The sequence below is a fragment of the Thunnus albacares genome, chromosome 6 (assembly GCF_914725855.1).
Source record: "Thunnus albacares chromosome 6, fThuAlb1.1, whole genome shotgun sequence".
Lineage (NCBI taxonomy): Eukaryota > Metazoa > Chordata > Actinopteri > Scombriformes > Scombridae > Thunnus > Thunnus albacares.
This window is the reverse complement of record NC_058111.1, coordinates 20,595,640-20,619,121: the sequence shown is the minus strand read 5'-3', so window position 1 is coordinate 20,619,121 and position 23,482 is coordinate 20,595,640. Positions and strand designations below refer to the sequence as shown.

Below are 23,482 nucleotides of genomic sequence, written 5' to 3'. Positions count from 1 at the left end.
ATATAAAAACACTGCAGTCGAATATCTGATGAAAGCGTTTTTTTTGATCAAAAAGAGAGAAAAAAATCAAAGCACTGGAGGCAGTAATGCTACTGTAGAAATACTTTATTTATCAAAACCAACCAGCTGATATTTTTAATAAAACAACAGAGAAAGACAATAAATTATTTAAGTAAAGCATACAGATTTGTCATGAATATTTTTCTGAATACAGCAAAAGCAGGTTGACTTTTTTTTGTCGCTCAAACTAACATCAACAACTTTTATTGCATTGAGAATATGATAGTACAACAGTTTAAATCCTCAGAGGGAAAACTGAAACTCAAAGTTAAGTGATTGAAAGAATGATGATCTGAAATGTTCTCTAAGCTGGGTCTGATGTGTGGTTTTGATGTTTGTAGTTGACGTGAATAAACTGAAGACATCCAAAGAATTACACGAGCAGCTTTAAATACATGTGGTTCTACTGTAAAGAGAAAAACAAACCAGTTGCAAGGAAAAAGAGGAATGTCACTTTGGAGCACGCAACAATGAAATGTGCTGATGATAGCGCTGTCAAGCTGGCAGACACAGGATGCATGCAAACACACACCGACACACACACACATTCATCACATACGTTTGCAGTATATCTCCTGTTGGCAGCAGATTTGATATGAAAGCTCTAAAGCAGTCGTTGGTACACTAACTATACATTTTGCAGAAACCTCATCTTGGAAAATGACACATTACCATCTGGCTTGTTAGCTACTGGAAATATAATTTGCCAGCCAACCATCTTCTGTGAAATTTGAATGAATCACCGGCTTCGTATGGGCTTTTTGTTTATCGGTGTGTTTTAAAAATGCAGCAGAGAGAAATGAAAGCCAACCTCACAAGAAAACAGAAACCGAAAGCTAAGTCAGGCTGCTTTTTTAGATGGACCATGGCCAGAAATGACTATCTGTATATGTGGAGGGTGTCTGGGATAAATTACATGGAATGCGACAACGACGCAACCCGACACACTGTCAGAATATTGTTTTGCATCCCACACCTGAAAAATAACACCCGTGACTTACAGTACACACATGCACATGAAAGCAGCACACAGCTGTTTCACTGTGACCGAGGAATTGTCTCAGTGTCCAGTTATTCTCATTGTCTGTCTTTAGAACAAAAGTAGTGTGTAAAATCCCATTTTCTCTGTGTAAATCCAGCCTGTAACCGAGCGTGTGATGGTTGGACACATGGGAGGTGATGATGATGGCGTCTTTTTATTTCTCACAGCTGGGTCATGTGTATGGAAATGATAAGCAGTTAGTTTGGGCTCTCTCTTTGTTGCTTTGATAGTCTACCTACCTACACACACAGACACACACTGTACTGTACATGCACACAGTCGCACGCACAGTCACATGCCGACCGTTCACATGCTTGTATCTGCTGCCAGCTCTCACAGACTGTCAGTAACCCTCCACCCCTTAAACAAAAGGACCTCTTCCTGAGCTGTTACAGCCATACTGGCACTCACACACACATACACACACACACACACACAGACTTAAGTATCAGTTGTATTTTCAGCTGAGACCAAGAACATTGCTCTAATTCCCACAGATCTCTTTTTCACTGTGGCGCTGCTACAGACTTGCAGAGCAGTGGGTCAGACTGTGATACATATGAGCATCTTCATGAGCATGAAAAACACTGCTTGACAAAATCCAGGCAAATTGCAAACATGAACATGCTGATTGAAACAGGCTGAAGGAGCAGCAATCATTTAACGTGCTGTATCTTGAAAGTGGCTCCTCTCTCAGCTCTCATCCAGGAGCACTGGTAATCTACAATTGTCCCTTTTTTGTCTGCTGCATGTCCTAAAAACTTCCTCTCTGTCTCTCTTCCTGAGCGTCTCTCCTGTCTTTCCTTTGTTATTCGTTTCGGGTCTGAAGATCACGGTTTTATCCGTGTTAGCAGAATTCCGGTTAGCAGTTGGAATGCCAGGAACGCTCAGAAAATTGTGCAGAGTGCAGCGGCCTGATCTGACATCTCCTTTGATGTGTTAGAGAATGAGTGATGGGAGAGAGACTGTGTGTGTGTGTGTGTGTGTGTGTGCGTGCGTGCATGTTTGTGTGTATGTGTGTTAGAAAGAGACAGAGTCAGTGAGAGAGAAGGAAAAGGAGCGGGAGGCGTACGGATGGAGGGACAGACAAAGGGAAGCGTGAATATTTGCAGTCAGGAATGTGTGCAAAACAAAGGAAGGCTTCATGGGAAAATAGAACAGCGAAGAATTCAGTATAAATAACTGCAGTTTTTGTCTTTAGGTAGGAGTGGAAGATGAGAGCGAATGTGTGCGCGAGTGCGTTAGTGTGCAATTGAGATCTGGAAGGTTGTGGTTCGCCTAATTTCACATCAAGATAAAGTGTTATTTTGGTTTACACTTCCTCCAACCCCTCTCCCTCCCTCCGTCTGTCTCACGCTCACTCTTCTCACTATGCTCCTGGCAAAAGAAGTTTCTAGAAACAGTCTTATTAAAACAGAAACACAAGTATATGAATACAGTGCATACACATGACCAAGAAATAAAAGACTGTTTACATAATTGACAGAGTAAATTCAATTTCAATTCAATCGAGCTAGCATCCATTAAACTAATTTAATCAAAAAAAGCTTAAGTGAACTGGATATGAATTCCTCTGGAGAAGCCCCACTGTTTTTAACTTTTTGAAGATATGGCAGGGAAGTGTGTTTGGCTGGAAGCAGTTATGGATTAACAAGTTTGCCCTGTGTACAGAGGAAGGTATTGGGTTTACTTGCAAGAACATGTGTTATTATGCATGATACGAGTTGTGGATCATCAGTCAAATTATTGATGCTTTCTTCTTTGCTGCATGTGTTTCTGCGTTGCTTGTATTATATGAAGTCCGTTGCAAAATAGATAGAAGGAAAACTTGTCCAACAGTTCCAGGTACATGTGCCAGTCTCATGGTCTCAGCGAGGGGGCTGAGAGGGACACGCACACTCACACTTTTCATGGTGTGTGAGGAAGATCTCATCTATGACCCAGCGCACACGCGGCCTCCGCTGGCGCTGATACAGAGTGACCTCTGGGGCGTACTTCAGCACCTAGAGGAGACAGGGAGGAAGACAGTCAGGATGAAAAGGCTCAGAGGGGAAGTAGACTTGCATTGTTGCCTGAATTGTCGGTCGGTGTTGAAAATATTGTCAAGGCATTGTAGGTAAGGCCAATACATCCTGTTTGAATTAGAAAGAGGGAAAGGAATGAGACATGGAGAGAGAGTGATACGTGTCTGATGTAAAGAACATTCCTCATGACAAATCACTGTAACAGGAGTTCAACAGAAAAGCTGAGAGGAATTCTTTATTGTCATAAAAACTTGACATTGGAGCAAGCGGAAGAAGTTGCAATAGATTAAGGCGAGGTTTCAAAGAATGCAGTAGTGTATTGTGAAACTCTGGAGGCCATGAGAAAACAATGGTATGTCCACCCTTCCCCTCGGTCAGTCATAAACAAACTGACTGCACTGGACTACACTGGAATTCCTGTATTATTTCACCATTCATTTATTAATTCCTTCTTATTTGTTTTCAGGGTAACTGAGAGCTGGAGCCTGACCCAGTAGGGAAACATCCAGGACAAGTTTCCAGTGGGCTCACTGCTGACTGTGCACACAGAAAACTGTCTCTGAAAACATACCAAACATTGGGCAAAGGGAAGGAATTTAGTCTTACAGCATACACACGGATGTCCACACACTGATAGTGAATTGTAAATATTTTTTCTATGTCAAGACCAGTCTTGGGCAAATTACTTTAAAATTGTAATTAATTATTGGTTACACATTGATCATTGTAAAAGTAATTACATTACTTATTACTTAGCAGCAAAAATAATGTTACATTATTGGTCACCTTTTTTACTCAGCTGTCAGCTCTGTCAAAGTTGCCTTTAAACAACTCGAAATCCTCCACACCCACACATTGCATCTTTTGTATTTAACACATGTAGAAATATAAAAGGGGACATTTGTGTCATTTTGTGGTTTAACAAGCAGGCAGGATATAGTTTGGAAGGATTTACTGACCATCCAACAGCTAGCGTTAGCATAGCCTCAGTGACTCACCCACTCACCCTCCAATTCTGAACAAAACTAGCGTGACTCTTGAATGTAGGCTACCTGGTTAATGTTGGCAAGCCAGCTAACAACACACAATATGTGAATAAGACAAGTTTAGAATTACTGAGAGTTGCATTGCTCCTCATCCAGAGCTGTCCATCAGCTAAACGCAGGAACCAAACTGACATCAACCCTCCATTAATCCCGATAAGGCTGCAAGCACGCTGACCCCATAGTGTAAAAGTAACAGAGCGTTACTGGGATTAGTAACTCTAATGTAATCACTAAATTTTAAATTGTTATCCCTTACACTACTTGTTACTGAAAAAAAGTAATTACATTAATGTAACATATTACAAAGTAACGCATTACTGCCCAACACTGGGCAAAACATTTGCATATTTGGGCTTTAAAGTGAGTCTGTGTAACTTTTGCTGAACAGTGGCCCCAAGTGACAGTTACAGGATAATGATAAATGCTAAAACGTAGTTTAACAGCAGCTTCATTATAACTGACTCCTTAATGTCGGTTATACAGCAATATCTATCTAAAGTTTGATAGTTTTAATATCAGCTAGTAAGTCTGTAGTGGCAAAACTCCTGAGAGACTTGAATTGATCAAGGGTGTATTTTATTGCTAATGAATTTAATTTCTCATTTTAAAGATGAAGAATATGATATTTGTTTGTTCAGAAGTTACATAGTCTCACTTTAAACAAAAATTAAGTGATTACAAATGTGGTGTCAAAATGTAGGCTACAAACCTTTATAAATACTTCAGTGGTTACGTTTTTATAAAAGTACTTTATAATTGATTTCATTGTTGGATTTACTCAACATTTCACTAGTAGTCACTTTGTTGCAGATCGCCACATCGACAGGAAGTACAAATTGTTCCACAACTGATGCAGTGAATCTGTTCTCCAAAGCTCAGTGAAATTAAGGCTGGCCATGATTTATGTCAGCACTTCCCAGCACTGAGACAATAGGGTGAGTAATAATGTGTTTCTTAAGAAGTTAAGTCAGTGAAGGAAGCAGTAACAGCTACTGCAAGAACACACATACACACACTCATGACAACCCATATACAGGTAGCTCTATGCATGTACAGTATATACAGACATGAACAAAATCTTTTTCATACTCTCATACACAGTGACTCACACAAGCACAATTACAACCCAAATCCCACTTTTGTCTAAAGTCCCATTGTATGATTTTAACAGAGAGAGAGAGAGAGACAGGGAGAGAGAGTCCTATGGACCATGTTTCAATAATGAAGCTATGCAAGAACAAAGACACAAAGAGATGGAGGGAAGAGAGAGAAAAGAATGAATGACAGGCTTAAAGAACAAGAATGGTGCACAGCAAAGGGATAAATTGAAAATGTGAATTGGGAAGAATGAAAGGATGATGGGAGCCCACCGAGAGAGAAAGAGAGAGAGAGATAGAATGCTAACAATGGATCGACAGAGATATGGAGTGATTGGAGAAAGGAAGAGATAGAAACGAATGGAGGATAGAAACAGGGAGGCTGCTGGTGCATTGCTGCTTCATTGTTGATGCAGCGCCTGGCTCTGCACGCCCAATTTCTCCCTGCTTCTCCCTGCTTCTCCCTCATTCCTCATCTGAATCTCTCTGTTGCTCCTTCTCACTCATTCACTCACCCACACAACACCGATTTCACGCCTTCCAGATATGAACCTTAACTGGAAATTTGACACGTTGGTCTCATGTTTGAATAATTCTGTAATAGTCATGACAGACAGCAGTCTTACTACGTCTGACCTAATAATCTTGTAACACTTCGAGCACTGTAATAAATCTGTCATTTCATTTTCATTCTAACGGGGCAGGGAAACAAAATCAATTTCATACAACAATACTGAATGAGTCAATTTACTTTAAGTATTTTGAGCATTTTTGCCTTTAATTGCTATTGGGCAACTGAAATGTCCCTCATGTGAATGTCCCTCACATTCACAATGGTCCTTAACAAGTTTTAAAACCTGTCACTGACAACTGTCAACCTTCTTCTTCCCTAATGTCATTACTTTCCATTTCTCCCACTGTTCTCCAGCAGTGACGCCACTCCCTCTTGCACACCAGGTGCCAAATGTCACACGAGCATTGCTGCTCCATCCATAATGGTCCAGTCATGTTTGAATAAAGGCCCTAAGGAAAATCTATAGACAAGAGACAAATGTTTAGAAGCCCAAAGGCCATTACTTTAAGAGACATGAATCTGGCAAAGTTACAGATATTATGACTGAAAAGAATTTTCCTCCCTCTTCTTTATTTTTTTTGCATTTTAACCTTTCCCCCTCTTTGTTTCTCATGGTCTCTTTCACCCACTTTCATGCTGATAAATCCTCCTTTGTTTAAGACATGCACACTTGATGTGGTCATGTGTATGTGTGTGTATTTGAGTGCCTACGTAGTCTCTGTACTGTAAACTCTACAATCTCTATTTCCCTGCCGACAGGGCAGACACAGTCTTGCGATTGTTGGGTGTTAGTTTGTTTTTTTGCTTGTGTGCCTGTTTGGTAATTTCCCGAATTAAGGAAATCAAACAGAATCAAGCAAAAATGACGTGGTCACGCCCATGTGTTTATCCTCTCCTGCCAGTGGTTATTAAACTGGGTGTGAGCAAAAACAGGACTCACATATCATAAATGGAATGATGCTTTGACTGCTCCACACCCCACGCTGTCATTCTCGCAGTGTTTATACCGAGCGTGTTTGAGTGAAGCTTCATGTTCAAGGGCCTACCTCATGTAGTTTGAGCGTTGTCTTGGCAGCCTGACAGGTGCAGCCGTTGTTCCAGTTATCAGTTCCGCAGCCACAGTTGCCTCCGCAGCGTTTGACCAGCAGACATCGAGGGAAGAAGACAGCGTTGGTGGCCCTCAGCTCCTCACGCAGGTTTACAGAGTAGTTGCGAGGGGTACAGCTGTAGCGCTTGACATCTTCATAGAGACGGTTCAGATCAACTGGATGGTGAGAGAGACAGTGAAAGTGTGAGAAAGAGAGTAACCTGTACATTAGTATTAGAGTTTTTGATCTATGTATTTTGTAATTTGTGGATATTGTGGTGTTTTTTCACTGCACATGGTTACTTTGCAAGGCACTTTGTGTTTGGCCAGTACTGTAACAGGTTTGTTTTTTGTATTTTATGTTGTTGAACATTCAAATTCGACCTTTTATTTCTTCATTTGTGTTTGTCATCATAATAATGTACCTTTTCATTATTTTAATACACTGCATCTGCTGCTGACATTATCATAAAAGACATCACTTCCTCACCAACTGTTTATTAGAGGAATGATTGTGTCATACAGTGTGAAGCCAACAGAAACAACAAAATGTTGCTTTTTCTATTATAATACTGACTGAAAATATTAAGGTTCTTCTTTTTCACAAAACACATATTTAGGGAAGCCGTTTTAAGCAATTGTACAGTTATTGCTTGTCTATTGCTTCATATCATCATAAATAGAAATGTGTGGCATATTGGAGACAGCGGTGGAAGAATGAAATGGAAGCAGGAAGGAAAATAAGGCAAAGTGGCTTTGATTCACACTAAAAATATGCTCAATATTGACTGAATGAAAATGGCTGACGTGGAGAGAGACTATTAGTTATGAGTACAATTGCAACAACAATTGACTGTAGAGGGAGCGATGGAGAGATGAGTGGAAGGAAGACAGCACACAAAAATACAGAGAGAGAGAGAGAACACAAAGGCCAGAAGAGGAAGCAAGGGCCATTAATTGATTGTAGAGTGAATGTATTGATTGCAGGCTTTCTTTATGTCATCACTTTGGAGAAAAAAAATCACCTCGTTTGTGCACATAAGACCTTTTATTCAATGGGCTGCTGCAGTGGTTCAAAACTAATTTCAAGGGAATCAAAGGAATCATGGGACACACTGATAGGAAATAAGGGACTAAAGCACAGATCCAGTGGGGAATACCAGGAGCTCTAGGACTGGGAGCTTAATGAAAATCTGTCTGTATGTCTATTTGTTTCACGAGTATTGGCATTAGAGACCACTGACTGAGTGACATAAGTGCACATTGTTGCACAAGGGGAACCTGAGGTCGAACTGTAAAAGCTTATATTAATACACAGCTGAGTCATTAACGTTTGTAGTTTTTTCATGGGGGCTGTAGTTTTTTCTGTGCTCACGAAGTAATCTTAGTTGAACTTCCTTAAAATCATGACAGTGCTGTGCTCCATACAGAGTTGTCTTAGAATATGGAAAGTAATCCCCAGGGACAAGCTTCATTTTTTTCAGAAAGCCAGATGAAAGAAACGCTGAATAAGAGATTGCATTGAGTTATAGAAGCTAGTGGATCAGAGGCAACCCTGGACATGACGTCATGACCTCTGCTGTTCTAGCTGTAACTACTGTCAGCAACTTTCAGTAGAAAATACTCATAAAGTGTTTCTGTGCCCTTAATGTGTCCAAAGTGGTAGAAAAACGCAAGGAAAGCATACTGTTCCATTGTGACTAGTGTATAAAATCCAATAGGACTGGGTGATATAGCCACAAAATATGTATATCAAGCTTGGGGTTGATTCACGATTTTTAATAGATTTTCATTTGCCTGCAAAATGCATCATATCTTTTTAGACAGTTGTGCACGATAAATGAAAGACCTATACCACCTGCAAGGCTGTCATCATTACGCATGAAATACAGGTTATCCCACACAGCTATTGACTGCCAGCGCCAGATGCTTCAACTGAGTAGAGCATATCCAGTTTAATAATCAGTTTCAGTACAGACAGATTAATTGATCAATAATAGATCTGCTGTAATCAGCCTGATATCTGCAGACTGCTAACTAGCATCAGCTACCCGGCAGGGACAAACTGAGCAAAGTAGAATCTGGAGACTGTTCAGTCGACTCCCAGCTCTCCAACTCTTGTAACAAGAGAAGATGCCAAACACAAACTGAGAGAACAGATCAGTTTGCAGAGTCATTTTCAGTCTGAAGATGAGACCATTAAATTCACTGTGAGACAGAGCAAACTGGAGTCACAACAGACCTGTGCAGGTCTGTGTGTCATGCAGGTGCACATGTATTGTAACTAATCATGCCACAGTTTACGTGACTGTCACAACTCAAAAAGGCTAATGTAGCAGCTGACATATGTTATTTTTTGACTAAAAATAAACTTTTTGAGCATGTTGTAATAACTCAGTTTTCACAATTCAGACATCATACACATCTTGCAAAAACAAACATTTGAATTAATTTGAAATATCGCCCAGCTCTGATATCCAGTAATGAGGCACCAATTTTATGAACACAACCACTGTTTAACACATAGCAGTTGTTCTTTTCCAACATAGAGTAAAAACAGGCATTGAGAAGCATTTCTATTTTGGAAATAGGCTCTGGACTTGCCCTTGCCCCTCTGTGCAGTGGGGACGAGAAGGTAAGGCTTCACTCAGCACAGCCTGATTGACATCACACAGTACCAACGCAGGCAGCGAACACATTATGTGTGCCACAGCAAACTTGATTAGTTTGGATATTCCAGGAAAAGTCTAAATTTTAGGATTGCAAGGCAAGCTCCATCAGTCAATATGAGCTGTTGATTATTTAGCTCTTAATTACACATTATTTCAAAAACGGATACCAGTGGATAGTGTAAGCTGAACTGACTCAAGCAGTTTGAGCCTGTCAGTTTGATTTGTTTATTACACTAATATAAAAGGTTGTCAAAGGTTAAGGACATTGCCTTAATGGGCTCCCCAGGTTCACAGGAGACAGCTTTGAGCACCACGGGAGTCACCCACTTCACTTCAGTCAGATGCTTCACTACCTGCAGAAACCACTTTAGGAGAGGGTGACTGAACAGCGGCTCAGCAAAAGCAACATGACAAGAAGAAATCGCTGATGCGTTCACCTTTACGGAAGAATGCAGCTGTCCTCTGTCCAACAGAAAGTGGGGGAGAAAGCACTAAACTGATCAAACAATATTGTGCATTGAGCTTCTAGACCCCATAACCTTTACGTTTTAGGCAGTGATAGCGGAGTGATTCTGTGCACACTGAATAGTCTGTACCAAAATAAAAAATAAATAATAAAAAATAATCCCATATTCATCAGTCTGTAGCCATTCAGGGCCAAAATAATGAGTGTCTACCCCAGAATTAGATTTTAGCCATTGTGATGCCTGAAAGAGGACTCCCAAAACCTGGTGGAAGCATCACCAATTCATTTTCTTTTGTTCGCTCTACAATATTTGCTTCACTCTACAATCTGGAGCTAGAATCTGGAATTAGACTCTAGCCTGACTCCTGAAGTCCTCTACACTGTGCCCTGCTTCTAGGCGGCTGAAGCAAGTGGCATAGATGATGAGAGTAAAGAACGTAGATGCAGGTGTTGGGTATGATACCTTTTCTACAGGTTGGTTGGTTAATTCTTTTTAGCCCAACAACTGCAGCCTGTTTTGGGCAATTAGAGGACAAAGCCTAGGTGAAATGGGACAATCCTTTCTTGAAACAAGTTCATTTGTAGTGAAGATGAGTAGGAGTTCCTTTGGCCATTACAAGATTTTTCACTTCATTGAAGTACAATAGGCTTTTACATCTCCATACAAGAATAAAGATCAATACTTGCAGTGAACTACCACGGTGTAGTCTTGGTGAAATTGGCTTGCATCCAGTTCAATGTAACAAGAGAGATCTCTCATGCAAAAGAAACGTCCTAGAAATCTCATGTCCTCTGTATTAGTGTAACAATGACAAATTTGCTTGACATGCAATATTGTGTGAGTGAGAGAGGAACCAAAGGGAAGGTGCTGTGCGGGTCAAGGGAAGCCTAATGCTATTGATAATCAATAAGCAATTGTTCACAAAAAGAAATCTTTGCTATGGGGGTTTCCATTCATGACGCAAATCGCCCAATGAACAATGAACAACAATAGAAAAAGAGACAGAGAAGAGGCTATCATCATTTGCTTTAGCATTATATATAGAGGGAGATGTAAGATAAAGGTGCTCCGTTTATACTGGCAACCTTGATTATGATTCCATTTAAGTGTTTCTAAATTGCCCATAATCATAGAATGTGTTTTCTGTCTCTAGGCCTTTAAGTGCCATGGTGAGATAACAACAGAATAAGATTAGAGATTAGAAGAAAATAGAAAAGAAATGCAGTAAATAGAAGCTACTGTGTGCACTTTGTATGCATGCATCTGTTTGTCACTCTAAAATCCCTGCAGTCTATCCTAGAGATATTTGTTGTATGCACATCTGCTATTGAGTACAACAGGCTAAAGGAAAAGTGGATTATGTGTGTATTTGTGTGAGCTTTAAGAGGTTAAATAAGGCCAACTGATTGAAACAGTGTCTGTGTGTGATATTTCAAAAAATCTTGTTTGTGTTGGATTTTTGTATCCAACGCAAACAAGAAAATCACTGGTGAAAATCACTTTAATCCTGATCCAATCATTTTAATAAATCTGGCCATTTTTCCATGGAAATCGCTAGAAACTGAAAATAATGAGCTTTTACTTAAGGTTGAGTTATCCTACTTAATTATCTTATAAAACAGTAAAACCAACTTTGAAGTTCTTTTGACTTCTAAAATACTAAAAGGAGACTATTTTAAGAAATGCAATGCGTTATTCAGCACAAACTTTTCTTTGTATTTTGTATGTAGGCCTTATGGGTAATTGAAAATGTTGAATAGGACTGCAGTCAATGTCTTTCTTCAGGATCCACATGTAGCAAATTATGCTTAACTGTCTGAATGATACTGGCTATGCAGCCATCTGTTAAAGGTTTATCATTTACAATAGCACATCTGCTATTAAAGAATTATACTTGCAGTGATAAAAGGACAAAATGTTATGTTCCATGTAGCCACAGACACAACAAACACTACTTAAAGTAACTTACTAAACTGAGATGTAACATCATGGAGGGTGAATCAGCATGGAGAATTCATCGCAGCACCCACAGCTACAGTACACTCCTGTCATTCTGTTACATTAAATATACCTTTTCTTACAGCCAGATCAAAGAAATCTTTTTGACTGCATTCCCTTTTTTTTGTGAAAACTACAGGTGACAGAGAACCCATCATTTCTGTTTTTGATTCCCTTGAAGAACAAAATAGTAGCTTTCTAACAGGTAATGGTTTCAAAGTTGATGACAGAATTGTGAGGATGACAGGAGTCATGACGGGTGTCTCTAATGTTTGTTTACACATGTCCCGAGGTGATGCAAGGCCTAGCGTAAAAGAGCTGCTACAAAAGCACTTTCTACTCCATTGTCTGTGACGGGCAAACTCAGTGCTGTCTTCTGAGACCAAATGCAGGGAATAACAGGTATGTGTGTTTGGGTAAGGTGCTTGCTCATACGAGTCACACAAAGACACAGGTCCCATGTTGGTTTTTATGCTCTGATTGTGTGGGTGTGTATGTGTGTGAGTGCTGTATATGAATGTGTGTCTGTGCTTGCAGGGTTGAGTTTGTGTCTGTTTAAGAGGAATAAGTGTAATCTCAGAAAAGCAGTGGTGTGGAACCCTGTCATGGAGTGTGGGAGAGAAAAAGACAGAAAGACTGAGAGCAAGCAAGACTGCAAGAATGGCTATGTCACTCACTCACACAGTCACCAATGTGTGTGTGTATGTGTGTGTATGTGTGTGAAAAGTACAGAACATATTCTGCTCCAGTCCTATACAAGTATTTCTGAGATTTTCTTGGCTTGTATGAGGATTATTATGATTTTATGTTAACTTGTTTGTGAATTTTAAAAGAGTCCCAATTAATATTATGATCAGCCTTACTGTCCTTCATGGGAACAAAGGAGGTTGTGAGCTGCTGTGTGTGTGTGTGTGTGTGTGTGTGTGTGTGTGTGTGTGTGTGTGTGTGTGTGTGTGTGTGTGTGTGTGTGTGTGTGTGTGTGTGTGTGTGTCTTAATGAAAACAAAGCTAAGCTGCTGACTGTGGCAGATTTCTGCTCTGCTGCACATGCTGAATTTCCAATTAGAGAGAGGTACGCTGGTACAGTGTATCAAAGACCTGCAGAACCTATGCACCTCTCTGTAGTGGTGCAACATACACTGACTCCCCATATATGGCGCTGTCTCATGCCAGCAGGGAACACACATGCACTGATAAATAGAGATAGATTTGCTGTCAAGTGCATATATTTACTGAGGAACAGGAGAGCCCTCTGGTAGAAAGAGGGAGAGAGTCTTGGAGAAAGATACAGAGGTACAGGTGAGAGAGAGGAGGTCGAAAGCACTCCGCTCTGTTGCAAGCTTGAAGGCTTCTATAGACAAGACACACATCCCCAAACACACTCCCCCACGACTGTGTGTGTGTAATAAATGTATGTGTGCCAAATTGTCATATCTACTCTAAGACATCCGCTATCTCTGTGCATCCATTGCCTCAGTGACTCCAGGTCGTTGGCACTGACTTCATAGTAAATCACTGCCTTGAACTGTTGGTCCTGTCTCACCTTAAATCTGTCACTGACTCACTTTCAGACCCCCTAGAGGATAAATTTCTCATTTGATGAAGCAACAACAACTTAGTCAGGGTATGTTGTTGCATTAAAGTAGTAGTTTTTTTTTTTTGTTTGTTTTTTTAACATAATGATCTTTTATATCAACAGAAAATTTGAAAAAAGAAAAATGTATTTTAATTTCTATATATACCTCCCTTCAAACACAAACTGTTTATGTAGCAAAACTCTATCAGTGCTCTTTTAATTCTATTTTTCCAGTTCCTACATTCAGAACAAGAGAGTAAAATGCACCAATATTTCTTCTACCTTTATTTATTCTCCTTACATGACAAATTAAAGGATAGGTTCAATTTTTCAAGACTATCTTAAAACAATACAGAGGACAAGAGGTTTTGCTTGTCACAATCATTTTTCCTGTTTATACTGACCATTAGGGGATCCATAATAGTCCTCCCTCTAGCAAAAATACATTAAATGTTTATCTGAAGCTAATATGATGCTCCAGCAGTCTGAGTTAGTAAAATTAAATGGATATCTTCCAAAGTAGCATTTCTTTTGGACAATGTTTTCCTGTTGAGCTACAGTGTTGGATGGCAACAAAATGAGGGAATTTTGTACTAAAAAGTTTGCAACTTTGGAAGATAAGCTGCAGATGAATTTTGGAATACATTTTGGAACAAAATGAGGACTGTGAATTGTATTCCCCATTACTTACATTGAAAGCACATTAGAAAGGGGTGTTATAATGGACTTCATGAACAGGAAGAATGATTACAGCAAGAAAAACCTGACTATTGTTTTAAGACACTTGAATAATTGTGAACCTATCCTTCAAGTGTGTAGAGATACAACCTATCACCAGACAACTTGATGTTATTGTAGCCCTCTATCTTACTTGCAGGCTGTGTAACGATGTTTCAGTTGAATATGCAGCACTTCATTAGCATGTCAGTTTTCATTGGCTGTCACCTGTGCTATATTAGACCATAAGGCAACAATCTGCTCCCAGAGTATATCACTGCTCTCATTTTCCTTGCATTAACTTTACTAACTCTGCATGTCACCACCAGTCCTGGGAGCTCATTATAAAAGTCCTCTTGGATTTATACTTAAATGTAATTCTAAGATCTCCTCCTACATCATGCTTATGTTGGACTCATAAGAGCAGTGACTTTTTGTTCCATTTCTTTTTATATTGCTTCAAAGTTCAAAGAGGACAATATATAATAAAACAGTATAAAACATATGTAATATGTCTGCTTGATCCAAATGATCCCTCTATTGAAAATGAAATATTAAAACCAAAGAGGCTGCATCATTATTTTTCCTGACATTGAACTTGGTATCTGGTATCTTTTTTGGGGTCTTAGGGCTAGAATTAAAAGCCTCATTTAAGCATTATTCTTTAAATGACTCTGTGTGACATGAAACTGTTGTTAGTATTACTAAATAACAGAATAGTACTGATCCATCAATTGATAATGCAACAAATCCTTGCATATTTCAGACACTTGTTACTTATGTACTGTTTTAGTTCTCACACATACATTTTATGGTTCTGTGGATTTTTTATACAGCAACAGAACGCTGCTTCTTATAGAATGTTAAATGCATTTTATGCAACCTAGACTTCAAACTGCAGGGCTATACTTTGTACATTAGTGACTATATTAATGCTGTGAAATTTTCTTTACTTTTTGATCATATACTTGAAGAGAGTGAAATAAGAACTACATTTTCAATGTTCTAATCCTCTGTCCATGTGTTAATTGTTCAGCTGTCTCATGTTATGTTGCAAATATTTGTCCAAAACATAATTTTTGACTATTTTCATATCAAAATTCCTGTCTTTCCTCCTTTTGCAAAACATTTTCCAAATGTTTGATGACTCATCTTGAACTCAGGGGTGTTTACAAAAATTAATCCAATCAAATGTGACTGTGGGCAACTAGCTAACCGCACCCATCATAAAACTGCACTTGACCGCTTGTGGGTCATAGTGGCTTGTGGAGCAATATGGAAAGAGATATGGGATAGGGTGATCCAAAACTTGGATATCTTACCTTTATTATGCCTGCTAGCCAGATGATAGGCCCTGGATCTATAATGTATGTGTGTTTGAGTGTAGATGGTGTCCAGGTCCTGCCTCCAGGTCTCTGGGTTCAGGGATCTGAGAAGCTGTTCTATAGTGTCAAAGGCAGCTATGGTCCGGTCCAAATCCTCCAAGGAGAATGGAACCTGTGTGACCGCTGCTGACACCTGCCCGCCACCACTGTCCTGCAAAGAGCCGAGGTCAAAAGACAAAGACAACATTATTAAATTCTATTGTTACTCTAACTCCATAATGCTACCCAATTTAAATGGTTACTGGAGATTCAGAGGACAAGTCTCAGTGTTTTGCAGTGTCTGGTAGTGAAACAGGTGGTTTTGCTAAATATATTTTAGCAGTTTCCTGTCAGGTTTCAGGGTGACAGCCGTGCATAGGGGGTGTGTGTATATACTTCTGTCAACTAATCCTTGACAATGTTCTTTGTGACATAAAAACTGCATATTTTATTGCTCAGTCTTGTTACAGCATATGCTCTTGTGGGGAGGTCAGCACTGTTTCTTTGCAAGCATTGAAAAGATATCCGAGGATTCAGGGGAGGATTTTGAGATATCGACAGATAAGCTCCACAAAGAAAGAAAGAACCCCGAGCATAAAGGTCACAGTCCCTGTTGATCATACAGACTCAGATTGCTCTAACACTTCAAGTCTTTTAGGAGATCCTCGCTAAACAATTTGGCTTTTACTAAAATGGAAAGCAGATTTTTTAAGAGACCCGATGAAGACAGTGTAGCTCTTTATTATTATTAATTTATAATAAATTTAAATTAACATACTGTTGTTATATCTTTCTGTATTGTAGAATGCATTTTTTCTCCCCAAACTTAATAAAATAATAACCATACTGAATTGGTAATAATATCCTATACTTATTTTGTTGGTATCATTATTTTTGCAACATACTTCTAAACCTGGGTAACAAAAACCTACAGATATATATCAGAAACTGTCATTCAATCCTGAACTGAGTCTGTGTTATGTGTAATGTAGGCTGAGATGGAGATAAGAAAAAAATGAGAAAAAAAATATAAAAAGATTATAATGCCATTCTCATATGAAACATGTACTTTCAAATGTGATTTTGCTCTATATTTTATTAGTTTTCCACTACAGTGAACACTGCCCTCTCCTACAGGCTATTTATCTAGGTAGGAGGCATGTAAGACTATTAAACTTGTGACATTAGCTGCCAGGGGGCGGCTGTGGCTCAGGAGGTAGAGTGGACCTTCCACTAATCGGAAGTCCGCATGTCGAAGTGTCCTTGGGAAAAATACTGAACCCCAAATTGCTCCCGAAGGCTGTGCCATCAGTGTGTTAGTGTGTGCATGAATGATTAGAAACTCCTCCTGGGGAGCAGGTTGGCACCTTGCATGGCATCCTCTACCATTAGCATACGAAGGTGAATGGGTGAATGTGGCATGTAATGTAAAGCGCTTTGAATGGTCGGAAGACTAGGAAGGCGCTATGTAAAAGCAGTCTATTTACCATCCATTTATCATAATCAGCACTGACTCCCATGCAGGTCAACGGACAAGGGTGATGAGAAGATTCATTAAAGCTAACATGGGAACAGAAGTGCAACTCTGGTACATCACATTTGTTAACATTTATTGTAGGAGCTTCAATACAGTGACTTAATCAGTATAAATTAAAATGGATAATGTAAGTATCACCCTACTATGCTATATAAATGTGACCCTGGCTTATGTAAAATAAATTATGACTTGACATCTCAACTGTATGTTGTATTTTAGTCAAGTCAAAAGCTCCATTAGATTACTTTCCAAATAACTACATATTTTCATGTAATAGTAAAATTTGTATGTATTTTCACTATAAACTGTAGCATTTGGTATAACATTTTTTTTTCCATTTAGAGTAAAGATTTTAAAAATCTCAAATTCAGCATAACAATGAGAAGTTAATAAGCTAATAAGCTATTGAATGTATCACTCTTTAGATTTGACTAGTAGTGTGAAACAGTTACAAACATGAACTTAATAAAACAACCACAAATCAGTGGGAAAGATAGTGTCTCAGAGCGCCATTTGAATGTAAGAGGCTAACAAATTGTACATGCACATGCCATCTGCACTGGCACTGACATATACTTACATACGCACACAAAAACATACACCCCCACACACATAACCATTATCAATCCATGCAGAAAAACTGCCATACAGCTCAATGCACACTAATTATTATAATCACATATGTCACTGAACCCCACTGCACTTACACACAGACACACACAAATTACACTGATTATACATACTTACAAAAACATTAGTCTAAGGAAGCATGTCATTTTACATCTCGGGCTTCATGCATAATACATACAGTACAGACATGCATTAATGTATCTTATGTGAGAGTGTGTTGGCCCATGCAAATGGACCATATGACATTATTATTGGTGTAGCCATTGTTCCTCTGTGTGCTTTAGTTATAAATGGTATGTTCCACCTGCAAAAAAATAGCTAGGAAGAATGGAGTATAAGTTTTCTAAAAACATGTATATTTTTGATATGAAATTATATGATATGATATGATGATGGTGATGGCATTTTCCTCGCTGTGTATTTCTTTCTATAGTTCAAAACTATTACATGTGCATTTATTTCTTTTATTCAGTGGTCAATATTTCTAATTATAACTGAGGTCAAGCATGCCTAGTTGATATTCATTTTAAGATTTTAGCAATTCATAAAGTGTGTATGACTCACCGACACGGGCATAGTGACAGCCTCCCAGTTGGTGTTGGATGCAGGCAGAGGAGAGTCATACTGCAGGAATGGAAGGCAGAAATAATCAATCAATCAATCAACCAATGAACTGAAAATACGAGAAACCTGTGGCTTACATGTACCTCCTCAAAAATACTGACACATCACAATAAATACAGGCAGAGGCTACATTAATATGATATGTGATTGGTCTGCTTGGCTTGGCAAATAAATTACTAATTAAACCAAGGTATGGTTAAGTTAAGGTAACTAAAAATACTGGGTGAAGTCTAGTTAAGATCATGGCAATGGTTAATCTTAGAGGCAGATGTTTAAAAGACACCAACAATGATTGTTGGGAAGAAATGGTCGACTGTGTCGATACCAAATTTTTGTCAGAAAATGGGACTTTTTGTCCTGGTATCATAATGTCACGCTTTTTCCTGCTTTTCTACAGAAAACAAGGATTGTTTTGAGCTGTACCATCCATACGCCATAGAGATTTACTGCATTAACACTACAACCCTTTAGTCAATCTGAAATGGAATGGAAGTTTTCTATGAGATGGACGACTGAGCCAAAAAGGTTAGTGGTGCGCATAGCACTTTAATGGTAATGCCACATACTGCAGGTTATATTTTTCTCATTCTGTCAGACATAATGTTCATATTATACATATTTCTACTCTTATTCTCAGTGTGCTACTCCTACAGAATCTGCACATAGCAACTACAGAACAGGCGCTGTCGGTAATCGCTTAGGTTAGGCAACTATGTCAAGGTTAGGGAAAAATCACAATCATCAGTCGGGATGGAAACCTGGGCTGCCAAAGATGGGGTGGAGTGTTCACATGTTATCTAAGGCTATCCAAGATATTCAGGTGTCTGCCTGTCGAACTGAAGGACTGTCAGGTTTGTCAGCAAAATCCCAAAGAATTTCAAATGAAGCTGGTCACAGCATGCCTTTGCGTGTGTGTGTGTGTGTGTGTGTGTGTGAGTGTATGAGAGAGAGAATGAGACAGGATGAAAGAAAAAGAGTGTGTATGTGTGCCAAATATGTCAGTCTGATGGGTGTTTATTACCTAAACGTGCCTTGACCAGAGTTGGATTTCTTGCGCACACACACACACACACACACACACACAGTCTCTGGCATCACTCTGTACACACACACACACACACATAAAATCTCACTGGCTATTGAATCCCTCTCCTTGAAGAGTCTTAAATACCTTCTCCGGTCAATGTGGAACAGTAAATCTGTCTTGACCACACTTCAAAGACACAGTGCCCTCACTTTGTCTCTGTGTGTGTGTGTGTAAGTGTGTGTCTTTGAATGTAATAGAGTTGACATCAAAGCCTGTCAGTGTGCAAAGGTTTTTTGTTTAACAGATTCTCCCATGTGTCCTTTGAATAAATGTACTCATACACACACACACACACACACCCAGACCAGCTGTGAATGAGGTCAGAAGGTTTCTTGTGAGTGTATGTGTGTGTGTGTGTGTGTGTGTCTGTGTGTCTACTTGCGAGTGAATGCATGTTTACAGATTCCTTCTCTCATCTCCTTTTAAGGTTAAATGCTTCATGTCAAGCACATCTGGGTCACTTAATAGGGTTGGAAAAAAGTTTAAGAGACAGGGATCAGAACTTATACGGAGGGCTGAAAATCTTTGAGAACTCAGACTGTAGCTACCTACCAGCTGTAGTATCAAACTTTATCTCTTATCTATTAACTGGTCATTGTTTGATGTTTTTTGTGTTACGACATGTTATCATGACAAATCATTTTTAATCGATTATTAAAACTGCATAAAGACGGCAATGTAACATTTTAAATCCGGGATTTTGTGATATCTCATAATAAAGAAAATATATTAAGTAAATACACATAATTATATTAATAAAAAGCATGCACATGTTGGCTACATCTACAATTGCACTACATTACAAAAGGATAACATATCTTTGAGAATGTGCCAAACGTAGTTGCTAAAGGAAGCTAGTTATTTGTAGGTGAAATGTTTTTGAACCTAGTTTTATATGATTCATGAAACAATATTTGTTACAGAAGAATATTTAAGCCACCATATTCACTGGTAGTGAGTGAGCAAATTCTTATTTACAGTAGCAGTCTAGTGGAGGGGACACCAGGGAGCTGTGCCCTTTCAACCTCCATTTTGTACAGTTGGACACTGGAGCAACAGAAGATTAAATGTGTGGTGGATGGTCAGAAAGGCAAGAGAATTTCCCTGTCGACTTTTACCCTGCACGACTAGTTATCTTACTTTCAGCCAGAGGACATTTAACTTAGCAGATGAAACACACCAGCCACATTTATACTGTCTCATTTGTGTCTGAGTCGGAACTAATTTCAAAGTTAAAGTCAGGAAAATGCTCATTCGAGTCATGTAGCACTTTTGCTTTTCTTTGTTGTAGTTTACTGTGATACTTCTGGCCTTAATCTGCAGTATATTTAGAGAAATATATTAGTTTTGCTATCCTCTGTTACTGATTGATTTACACAGTGCTGGAGTGCTAACTTAATCTATCTTGAAATTAAGTTTCACACTGATACCAGCAGGTGGTTTGGTCATTCATGGGGAGTTATGTATCTAATGTCTCCAGCAGCATCACTTATTTGCTTGGTGCATATATAAGAAGAACTTAGTGCTAAATAGTGCCACCAAGAAAATCTTACATAAACTTGTTAAAAACATGGGTCATATTCCATGAGCCCATTCTGTATGGGAAATGCACATGAGGAATGACTCATGACACAGGAAGGAGATTCTGGGAACAAACCTGGATCATATTTCTTGATCAATGGTCTTCCTCCCACTGCACCAGGCTTAGCAGCACTTCCCAAGAATACTCATCCCCCAAAAATATTTCTGTTACTCATATGATATCAGACAATCAGTACTGGAAAAAGGACATACGAAACCAACTAAACAAACATAAAACAAAAATCTGTAAGGTTTTGTGGAGATCCTATGTTCACAATAATTATGATGAGGCTGACTTGTGCCCTCATAAAGTATTTCCCTCAGCCTTTACAAGGCAACCAAATACATCTTAAAATGCTATCACAAGCCCTAATTATTTAATGTGAGCCTGCACTCCAGATGACAAATCATACTCGCTGAAAACAAGATTTGAAAAGGATCAAAGAAATAATGCTTTGGAGAAAAAACAGTGACATGAATAATGAAAGCCCTCTGTTCAACTACAGTTTTGCCTGCAGATTTTGGGCTTTTGTTTTTTCTTTTTTGGAGACGGATGCAGCTGTATTCATGTAAAAGAAATAAATGTAAATTTAAAACTCATCATCCAAAATAGACCCAATCCGAAATTTGGTTGAACTGAACAGCCCCAAATAGGCCCTATTTACACTGTCACTTCAAATGTCTTATAACCAGATAAAATCCAGATGCCATTCAATACACGTTTGTCCACACTTAGCTGCATCCGTTGGCTAGATCACAATTCTGATTGCAATCCATCTTGGTTTTCCCAGGCTACATGCAAATCAAGGTTGGTCCATTCCCTGTGCAAAGTGTGATGGTAATACGCCTGAAGCTGTTTATTAGCTGCCAAAAACCCCAGAAGAATATGTTGTGTACTTCAGCGATTTAGGTTACAAACACTAGCAATAACAGCTAGCTAGCAAACAACTATCCATACACTGCCATAAACAAATAAATGACTTTCATTTTGCTCAAAGTCCACAATCAGTGCGCCTTTTCAATAATCAAAATCAATAAAGCTTCTTTTTTCCTGTGGTTCCTGTAATGACACAGTGAGTGAGACAGCTGATTTCAGTGTAATTTTAGTGTAACTTAAGCTGCTGTTATCACAGGTGACAGATACCGTAAAGGCTATTTCCACAGACTGCTTTCTGCGAAGCTTACGTAATACCTTTTCAACATCTGGTATTAGACAGACCCGAGACACACAGCAACAGATCTTTTAAGAATAATGTTGTACAGGTCAAACTTGGGTTCTGGATTGTTCTTAGTTAAAACACGGAGGGGATTTAGGCTAGTAATAAAATCACATTTTGTTTTGCCCTCTTCACTCTTTTCCTTGTATGTTTCCATTTGACTCCAGTCAGTGTTTTCTCTCTCATACTGATGCTGTTTTACTTTGCCTCATGGTTTTTCTTTTATCTAGTCCGCCTCAGTCCACTTCATATCTCTCACTACCTCACAACTGCTTCTCTCTCTCTGCCTCTCTCAGTTCAGATTGTTTTAGTCATTAGCTGACATGCTGATACCATCTCAGACACCTGTTCTCTCCTTCCAATGCTGCTTCTGCTCATTCTCTCTCTGCTTTTCTCTTCCCCCTTTCCTCTCTCTGCCTCCTTCTTCTTATCTGCTCGACAGGTCTGGAGAGAACAAATTAGACCTACTAAATTAAGCCACACACACTGCGCCAGTCTAGCTGAAGGGAAGCCGTGTGTGAAACAGGGAAAGACACAAACATACGCATGAGCACTTTGAGAAATGGGTAAAACTGATCAAATAAGGTGATTAGCCTCCAGAGTTGGATTCTGTTTTAAAATGACAGAGGTGTGATTATTTGACATGCAGAGAAATAACAAAGCGGGGCAGGGAGAAAAGACAGAGAAAGGTAATTGGGAGTTGTTGGTGGTTTATGCAGTGGTGGAAAGTAAAGTAAATACATTTACTCAAGTACTGTACTTCAGTACAATTTTGAGGTACTTCATTGTCATTAAATCATGAGGCTGCTTTGTAGTATTTTTGGTTCAGGTCATTTAAGATCTCATGTGGCTCAAACATACAGTTTATTGCTGTGAGATTCCTCTATTACCGTCTGTGCTCCTCGTTTGCATATTGCCATAGCAATGTAAGACATATGAATTTGTCGTGGTGTGAGACTTTGAGGTCACCCGCATTGCTGCGATTATCTTGATTTTATTTTTTATTTGCTAGAGATGCCACTGCAATCCTGTTGTCTGACTTCAATTGGAAAAAATGTGACTAAACAACGGTAATTTTTGGCT

General features: G+C 39.1%; 1 protein-coding gene across 3 annotated transcripts in view; it reads right to left on the bottom strand.

The window, feature by feature from the left end:
* Window positions 1-245: 245 nt before the first annotated feature.
* Window positions 246-23,482, bottom strand: part of pdgfd (platelet derived growth factor d) — a 62,588-nt gene continuing 39,351 nt past the window's right edge. For all 3 annotated transcript variants that reach the window (XM_044354994.1, XM_044354995.1, XM_044354996.1), the window contains exons 4-7: window positions 18,455-18,514; window positions 15,682-15,895; window positions 6,890-7,107; window positions 246-3,105 (exon numbers count right to left, since the gene is read on the bottom strand). In XM_044354994.1, coding sequence (XP_044210929.1) covers window positions 2,971-3,105; window positions 6,890-7,107; window positions 15,682-15,895; window positions 18,455-18,514 — 627 coding nt within the window. In that variant the 3' untranslated portion in view covers window positions 246-2,970. The remainder of the gene's footprint in view (window positions 3,106-6,889; window positions 7,108-15,681; window positions 15,896-18,454; window positions 18,515-23,482) is intronic.